This window comes from Ostrinia nubilalis, chromosome 11 (genome assembly GCF_963855985.1).
Source record: "Ostrinia nubilalis chromosome 11, ilOstNubi1.1, whole genome shotgun sequence".
NCBI lineage: Eukaryota > Metazoa > Arthropoda > Insecta > Lepidoptera > Crambidae > Ostrinia > Ostrinia nubilalis.
The window spans coordinates 8300236-8309494 of NC_087098.1; the positions used below are offsets into that span (position 1 = coordinate 8300236).

Below are 9259 nucleotides of genomic sequence, written 5' to 3' on the forward strand. Positions count from 1 at the left end.
ATGCATTTTAGAGAACGACCCGCAAATCTTTACCAACCGCACAAACTACAGGCGGAGCTACCAACATAATGCCTTATTTTCTGACAGTATTAGTGACGTTCGTAATAACTTATCGATTATCGATACTTTGCTAGGGTTGTAATTGCATATCGATATCTAGTATAGGAACCTTCAATATTTTAATGATTACTATTTTTATTTTATACTATGTGTAAGTAAAACGAAGTTTTGTAACGTAAATTATTTATTTCGAAATAAAATAGGTATATTACAATAAGTATTGAACATGACATAGCAGTTGTAGGCATGAGGAATTATTGAAAATTATAACAAAGTACAGAAATGATAATTTTGTAAACTTTTATTTTCACAACTTTTTCTAAGAAAAAATAGGATTTTTATTTATAAACATCTTTAATTTTCTTATCAGCTGATCGAACCTCAGCCTCAAGATTACTTTTCAATGCTTTGTTGCTGTGCTTTTTTACTTTTGTCAGCAAAATTGTTTTCACTTTTTATGAAGCTGTCATTAATGATTTTACAACTTTTTCTTAGAAAAAGGTAACTTAATATTTTAAACATCTTATCATAAATTTCTTTATTATGTTGTTGACATTTAAACCAACTAAAATTACAATTTGTACTCAACATTAAGAAAATGAATTTTCCAACATTTTCCATATATATCTGGTCGGCAATATGGTCATGATAAAATTGTTTAGCTTCATTTACGGTGGTACATAATTGAATTGTTGGATAAACGAGACTTTTTTTATCATGCCACCATTCGCGAAGAGATATATATGCATACAAATCATTGTCAACAGGAGTTTTCACGCTCAAACACTCTTCACAAATTAAACAAGAACTGTTCTGTAATAGTTTGGCAGCTAAATACCCGCTTACATATACTACTGGTTGGTTTTCAAGGCTACACAAATTTTCAATGGGCTGTTCTAAGTTTTCAGGGTCCGGGATAGACAACACAGGATAAAATTCAGTGTCTGTGGAATCTTGAACATTAATTTTTATTTCTGTTGTTTTTAAATTAGTTTTTAAAATGTCTTTATATTCCAGCATATGTTTATTGTTGTCTGCTTCACAATTAGCACTTCTGCTATGAGGCACTTTCAGCCCAGTAACCATGCTTGTTTTAAGCGCTGCAGTAAAGTGCGTGATAGTGGGATTTCTATTGGTTACACTGTGTTGCCTAATGATTCCAAATAAGTTTTCCAGAGAGTCTTGGTTAAACTGTCTAAGGTTCATATATTTAAACCCTTCATTCTTTAACTTTTCCCAAATATCGTTTAAGGATTTGATAGATATTTGATATCCCTTTACGCATTTAACATTTTTTAGTATCGTGTTTTCTGCTGTTATAAATTTTATGGTTTTTAACTTATCAGTATAAAAGGTCCAAGACTCAATGTGATTACTTGATGTGGAAACATTTTCCCGGATCCCTTTCTTTACGTCATTTAAAGATGATGGACCATTTGTACAATCAAATAGTTTATCTAACTGTTCAATCACAAATGCTGTATCATTGCAATCAGAAACTTCTTTCCATGCCATCATTTTTAAAATAGCTGCCACGGTATTACTCAGAGCATGCGCAGCATACTTCACCCTCATCTTAGTTTTGAATGTTGGATTTACAATGGTACTATTCAGTTTTTTAATATTTAAAAAAATTCTGTTGTGTTCTTCTGCAACTACCTTCGCTATATTCCTTATTGTTTTTTTTTTGCATTTTGTAACTGTCGCCAAAGCCTCTTCTCTTTAATTGTAAATGTTGATGAAGTGTCTGTAATAAAAACATTTCCATTAGTAAAAAAAAACAACATTAAAGCAAATTGAATTGAATATTGGTTTATTAATCAGCAATTTTACTTAGTTTTTTAAATTAGGTATGTTTTATCTTACCTTTCATTTCAATGTTTTTCTTAGGTCTTTTATAACTGTGGACTAATATTTCTGCCTGTGCATCTTGATGGCAAATGTTTTTATCATCTGAAATATTATAAATATGCAAATTAGTTTAAAATTTATTTTGTTGTTTTATGAAACATATTATTTCCAAATCAATCAATCATTATCAAGTTTTAAAAAAATGCAAAGACAGGATAATGATAGCTCTTCTCATAAAATATGAAGCGTGGGCCCACCTTCAATAACAATGACATAATATTAAATTAAAGGCATTTAGAGGTTTTAATGTTCTGCATTCTGGATGCGGTCTGCGGGTATGTCAAGACAATCTGTAAGTGGTCGTGATAAGGCAATCAGTCACGTGTGCTTTGCGTTCTTTGTTCGTATCCGCACGGTCAAATCGCATTAATATAAAATGTACAGAAACCTAGAATGTTGTACATATAAGTTCATTTTGACCTGACTGCAGACTGCAGAACGCATCCAGGGTGGCATTCTTTAGTTTGAGGGAAGGCATATTTTAGAAGGTAAATAATTAGTTTGTACACTTACCATGAGTAATGGGTTTATAGGTCATATGTTCTGGTGCATTGGAAGTAGAAGGAAGAGGTTCAAAAGTTGTTTTCGCAGAAATACCAGAATCTGGTATATCCACAGCTCCCAAACATGTTGAATTTAGTTGTTTGGTTGTAGTTGTAAGGGGAACTGAAAGCAGATAATGAAATGTGAATTGGGTAATAAAATGTCATGTTCTTACCCAACTTTAGGGTACAATCAGTGAACGAAATTTTACGTCTTTCACTACGAGGGATATTTATTAATTGAAAGGCTTTGTTATATGTAAAAATGTAAAATTATATTGCTTCAAATAAAATAAATTACATTTCGTTTTGGTAATTTATTTTATTTTGAAGCAATATAATTTTACATTTAACAAAGCCTTTCAATTAATAAATATCCCTCGTAGAGTGAAAGACGTAAATTTCGTTCAATCAGTCTAGTACATGTCTTGCTCACATTAAAAATTACTAGCTTATAAATATTATTAAACTAGCTGACCTGGCTAATTAATGTAGATTGCCTAAAATTTTTCAAATTGGTCCGGTACTTTTTTTGAAGAATTTGTATTACACAAATTACTAAAGTCCCTCTAACTCAACACACATTCTAAGCTAAATTGTGTTACGAGTGGGTTTACTACAATATTCAAGCTGTGGGGTTCTAACCCGCACTTTAGGCTATCTTGGCTCGAGTTACGGAGCCGATCAAATACAAACAAACAATTAAATATTTCCTTTTTATATGATTAGTATAATTTTAGATAAACATACCTCGTTCAACTGGATTTGACTTCTTTGGAATGCAATATGAATGATCATAAAGAACTGTAACAAAGTATAGATATAATTAATAATTGAAATTATATATTATTTATTGATAAGCATACAACACATGTTTGTGGTTACAAAGAAAGAACCTTGTTAAATTGCATTCGGTTGGTTTGTTTTGGAAACCAAAGAAAATTAATTAAGACATCTAAATAATTCAGAAAAATTGATAGATAGTAAATTAAATTTAAAAAAAATAATTGAAGTCATCATCATACCTGTCTTGAGGTTTTCTTTATTGGAGTCTTTTACATGAAGAGGAAACTCTGTCAAAACTTCATCTGGCAAGATGGGATTGCTCAATTCCAGTGTTGGAATAGCTGAGTTCTTCAGCCGAGTTCCTTTGGCATTGAAGGATTCAGGAGTGAAGTGCCCACCACAAACAAACTTCAGTTGGTGTAACTTTTCAATAGGTACATATGCTAAGTCTTCTAAGCCAGCATTTTTAACCCACATTCGACAACTGAAATAAGAAATACCTATTAGAAAAGAAAAAGAATAACAAACTGAAATTTATTCATCAACTAATTTCTTTTAGTATTGTTATGCAATTCATTTGCAGAGTACGAAACAAAATACTGAAATTAAAAATTGGTTATGGTTATTTACTGTATGATTAAAAATATTAATCCCAGCCTTTAAGTTTACACAATCAGTAAAATTATCTTGTAATAAATGAGTGTTATTAGAAACTCACCGGTCAGAATCCAGAGGAAACCTACTCAAAAGTAAGGGTGATCCACCACGACTTCGCCTCTTATTACAAATAACGCACTTCTTGTTGTTTCTACTCTCCATTATCAGTAGAAGCCTAAAATGAAATAGGTATTAATTAAACAAAGCCTATAATTTCTCTCCAACCAGTGTCAATGCCCTGGTTCATGCATTTACCAGTTTTGAAAGTACATTTACATTTTCATCACATAGGGTTGTTTTTAATGAAAAATAGATTTGTAATAGATGTAATATTTCAAGTAAGTAGATAACATACCCATTAAACAGAAAAGTAAATAAGAGTTTAAACTTCTGTAGAAGTTGAAACACAGCTTATTTAAAAGAGTCTCTATCTCACAAAAAACATAACACTGAACAGCAAACTTTATCACGCCCGATACGGAGGAACTTAATCAACTCAACGTAAACGACAGAAAAGTTTATTTACAGTAATATTGCACCAAATCTGAGAAAATAACTTCACACGAATCAATTCGCCGGTTAAAAACTCAAACTCAATTGACAGACATTTTTTTTCATTTGTCAAACTAACAATACTACCAACATAAGGACACTAACAATTATTTTTAGTATGGTGGTATTGATCCGCGGGTTCCCCTGCTATAGTAAAATCAATCCAAAATGCACTTTATTGCTTAAGGGATAAGGTTGTATATCAATTGCTACATATAGAGACTAGTTTTTGTATGAGAAGTGTCTACCCACTGGTAGATACAGCAAGTTGATCGTCAAAGCGTGCCATTCCGATATGTCCAAATGGACATACATGGTCGAGTGATGTTCATGTAATCCGATTACAACAATCGGTTACGATGATTTTACGAGGACAGTAGTACGTGTTGAATATAATCATTCATTCGGTCTTATTCGATAAAATACTTTATCTGTGGAGCTGTCAAAATGACACCCTCATTCCCGGTCCCCTCGTACAGGGTGAAGAAACTTCCATACAACGGTCATCGAAGTGAAACTTGCTTCCAAACAGCGACATCGGTGAATAAATTCAAATACTTTTTAACTACCCTAAAACGCTCTAGATGTCGCTGCTCCTGTTTCCTTCATATTTTCATTTTTTTCTTAATTAAAATATATTTGAGAATATTGTTAATTACAATGTGAAAACTTTTTTTAAATGAAATTAATTTGTTTTAATTTAAAACTGAACATTGACATTTTTGTTATAATTTACATAATAGAGTAGTAGAAATTACTATTTAACATATGGCAACTTTGTTTTTCCTCCAAAATGGCCGGTGTTGTTTTTGTTAGGTTGAATTGAATGCATTATTGTTTTCTTAGCCATCGTTTATGAGTTCTGTGGCCCTATTAAAGTATTGAAGAGTCGAGTCAAATTCAAGTTCATTCCTTCGTACCTGCTGCTGTTCTGGTTCATCGCAGTTTTGTTCGTTCCTTCGTGAATCGCGAAGAAACTTTCTGTTATGTTCACAAGTGATCTGAGTTTTCTCAATGTGCTGTGTTCTGTGTTTAGTGTTGAAAACTTTGCGAAAAGACGCTTTTGGTGTATAATATTATGTGTGTTCATAAATAAAGTAAAATTATTAAATTCAAAAGTTTTTGTTTACTTATTTGCATTTCCATGTGCAATGTAGAATTTTTCCAAATACATTGTTTTGAAAATACGTACACCATAAAGATAAATATTTTCAAAATAATGGATTTGAAAAAATTCTACATTGTACATCATAAAAACAATAATTCTTTGAAGGTTATGAGGGCCTATGTGTGCGTGAACTGTGTGTATGTGTGCGTGGACTTTATGTATGTATGTGTGCGTGTACTATGTATGTATGTGAGCGTTACGTACGTAGGTTAAGTACAGGGAATTTAACACCAGGCTATCAATTAGTAGGCTCAAAAATTTGACAGAGAGGGTTCTCTATTTCCTATGTATTACTTTTCTCTATGCCCTCGTACTCGCAATGGCGGACGTGTTGTGCGTAGGTTTAATTAGATTATAATTGAGAAGTTAAAAATAAATGTCACTGATTACTTTTACTTATGGGGCTTTCATTTAAACAAGAATTCCGATAGGTTATGGGCCCAGTCCCATAAGTAAGTCAGATGGACAAAGGATAGAATAGGCAGTAAAAAAAAAAAGTCTAATCAAAAAACGTGGTCATAAAAAAAGGTCCACACGTGTTATAGAAATTCTCTTGGGGTAGGCTCTTGATTTCAGAGAAAATATATACAATGTCTGCAACAACAAGCAATGTGCCACAATTGGATAGTGGAAATTTTGAAAACTGGCTTTTCAGGATTGAGATGGCACTCGATGAAAAAGGAATAAAAGAAACAATTTATACCAAAAGTGAAGAGAAAACAAACAAGAATGATGCGAAGGCACGAAACTTGATAATACAAGGAATACCTGATAAATACTTGGAGTACGTCAAAGGAGCCCAATCAGCATTTGAAATGATTGTGAAGCTGAAATCTGTCTTCCAAAGAAAGAGCACTCTCAGCACTTTATGCCTAAAACGCCAGCTCAGTAACCTAAAAATAGGAAAAGAAGAAAACGTACAAGAATTTCTAAATAAGTTCGAGAAAATAATACAAGACATAGAAGCGAGCGGTACAAAAGTAGATGAAAAAGAAAAAGTCTGTCAATTATTACTTAGTATTGAGAAAGTATATCAACCTTTAGTAACAGCTTTGGAAATGTCTAACACCGAACTCACTGTGGAATTTATAAAATGCAAATTACTTGATGTGGAAATGAAAGAGAAGGCTCATAACAAAGCAACAAATAATTCAAAAGGAGAATATGTATTTCAGAGCACCACATTCAAATGCTACAGTTGCGGAGGACTCGGTCATATTGCTAGAAATTGCACGAAGAGAAATTACAATAACTATAGAGGACGAGGCAACTACAGAGGCAGAGGAAGAGGAAACCGAGGAGCCTCGGCAAATATCGGAGAGAGACAGAACACCAAAGACAAGAATGTATCATTTGTAGCCACACAAACTATACCGGCTGAGACAATGTCACATGATGAAGATATACAACTAGTTATAGACTCAGGATCTACTTACCATTTGATAAATAAAAAATATGAAAAATACATGACAAACATAAAGAAGATTTCACAAATAAATATAAGAGCAGCAAATGGAGGAATTATGACAGCTTTATACAAAGGAGACTTAATTGGAATGTCTGAAGAAGGATACAGAGTGACTATAGAAGATTGTTTAATTGTAGAAAACTTAACACACAATCTGCTGTCAGTATTAAAACTAAATGAGAAAGGAATTCAAGTGATATTTAACAAAGAAAAAGCCATGATGAGAAAAGGTAATATTAAAATTGAAGGAAACTGTGATGGGAAACTATTTAAAATGAAATTGAATCTAAATGCGTCACACGGATTGATCACAAAAGAAGAGCAAGAGCTTCTATGGCATAGAAGAATGGGCCACTTAAATTACAGTAGTATGAAAATCCTGGATTTGCCCTTATCCAAAGAAAAATGTACTGTATGCATGGAGGCAAAAGCGGGCAGAAACCCATTTACAGAAAATCCTATACCGAGAACACACAAAATAGGTCAATTGGTATACTGTGACATAGGTGGGCCAGTCACACCTGTAACACTAGAAGGAGAAAGGTACTACTTAACCATCATAGATGACTGTTCACATTTCTTGGAGGTACATCTTCTGCAATCAAAGAATGAAGCCAAGGATTATATTATGAGGTACATAAAGATTATGAAAAATAATGGAAACAATGTTAGAAGAATCAGAACCGACCAAGGTGGAGAATTTTTAAATGAGGAACTGCATTCATTCTATGAAGAGCATGGAATTATACAAGAAACTACATGCGCATACACTCCACAGCAGAACTCTATCTGTGAGAGAATGAACTTAACTTTACTAAACAAAGTAAGAGCAATGTTATTAGAAACCAACCTCCCAAAGTATCTCTGGGGTGAGGCAATCAGATGTGCGGCCTATATAATAAACAGGTCACCAACGAAAGCACTTAAAGGTGACACACCAGCAAAAATATGGTATGGCAAAAACAATCTGGATAAAGTGAGAGTTTTCGGAGCAAAGGCTTGGAGCCTAATACTTCCAAGGCCTAGCAAATTAGAGCCAAGAGCAAAACCTATGAGAATGATAGGATACTGTGGATCAGGCTATAGACTATGGGATCCAAAGACTAATGAGATAATGGAGTCAAGAGATGTAAGATTTGATGAGGCAGATTACAGATATGAAGAAGAAAAGAATCATAATACTATTCACATAGAAGAAAGTGAAGAAGAAGAAAACTCTAAGAATATTACACCGGATATGACAGACACGGATATGACAAACATGGATATGACAGAAGAACCAGTACAAGGCACAGAAGAAAGCCAGGAACTACATCGTGAAAAGAGACAAGTAAAGATTCCTAAGAAATATGATGACTATGACATGACAAATATAGCGTATGCATTAATCTCAGAAGATCCTATAAGCTACAAAGAAGCAATACAGAAAGAAGGATGGTCAGAAGCTATAGAGAAGGAACTAGAAGCACATAAAAAGCTGAGCACATGGGAAGAGTGTGAATTACCCAAAGGTCACAAGATAATCGATACAAAATGGGTATTCCGTACAAAATCTGACAACACTAAGAAAGCCAGATTAGTGGCTAAAGGCTTTCAAGAAGAAACCACTCAGAATGTTTACGCACCAGTAGCAAGAATGACAACAATAAGATTATTTATAAACAAAGCAGTTCAAGAAAATCTAAGTATCAAACAACTAGATATCCCAACAGCGTTTTTAAATGGAGAATTAAATACAGATATATATATAGATTATCCCGAAGGTGTAAATAAAAAACAAGGAAAAGTACTAAAACTCAGAAAAGCTCTTTACGGATTAAAAGAAGCTCCCAGATGCTGGAATGAAAAGTTAAATCAGTTTTTGACAGAAAATGGACTAAAGCAATCTCAAAGTGACTTTTGTCTGTACTCAGGAAGAAATGTATACATACTTATATTTGTGGATGACATACTAGTAATTGGAGATGGACAGAAAATAATAAATAAATTAAAAGAAGAATTTCAAGCTAAAGATATGGGAAATATAAGCAAATTTCTAGGAATGGAAATAACACAAACACTGGATAAAATAGAAATAAAACAAACACAAATAATTGAAAAGATTTTATTAAAATT

At 32.9% G+C, this 9259-nt stretch overlaps 1 protein-coding gene across 1 annotated transcript; it reads right to left on the reverse strand.

Annotated features, from left to right (window-relative positions):
* Nucleotides 1-283: 283 nt before the first annotated feature.
* Nucleotides 284-4755, reverse strand: LOC135076196 (THAP domain-containing protein 5-like). The gene is made up of 6 exons (XM_063970675.1): nucleotides 4018-4755; nucleotides 3539-3783; nucleotides 3264-3317; nucleotides 2485-2637; nucleotides 1927-2013; nucleotides 284-1807 (listed from the first exon to the last, which is right to left on the reverse strand). The coding sequence occupies exons 1-6, from the start codon at nucleotides 4116-4118 to the stop codon at nucleotides 1734-1736; spliced, it is 714 nt and encodes a 237-aa protein (XP_063826745.1). The 5' UTR covers nucleotides 4119-4755; the 3' UTR covers nucleotides 284-1733.
* Between the last annotated feature and the right edge of the window lie 4504 nt (nucleotides 4756-9259).

Bases quoted from the DNA above. Each gene is read 5' to 3' on its own strand.
- LOC135076196 (XM_063970675.1), bottom strand. From the start codon at position 4,118: ATGGAGAGTAGAAACAACAAGAAGTGCGTTATTTGTAATAAGAGGCGA. The intron at 3,784-4,017 runs GTGAGTTTCTAA...TTCTTATTTCAG, and splicing joins TTTCCTCTGGATTCTGACCG to TTGTCGAATGTGGGTTAAAA. The intron at 2,638-3,263 runs GTATGTTTATCT...ATCTGCTTTCAG, and splicing joins GTCAAATCCAGTTGAACGAG to TTCCCCTTACAACTACAACC.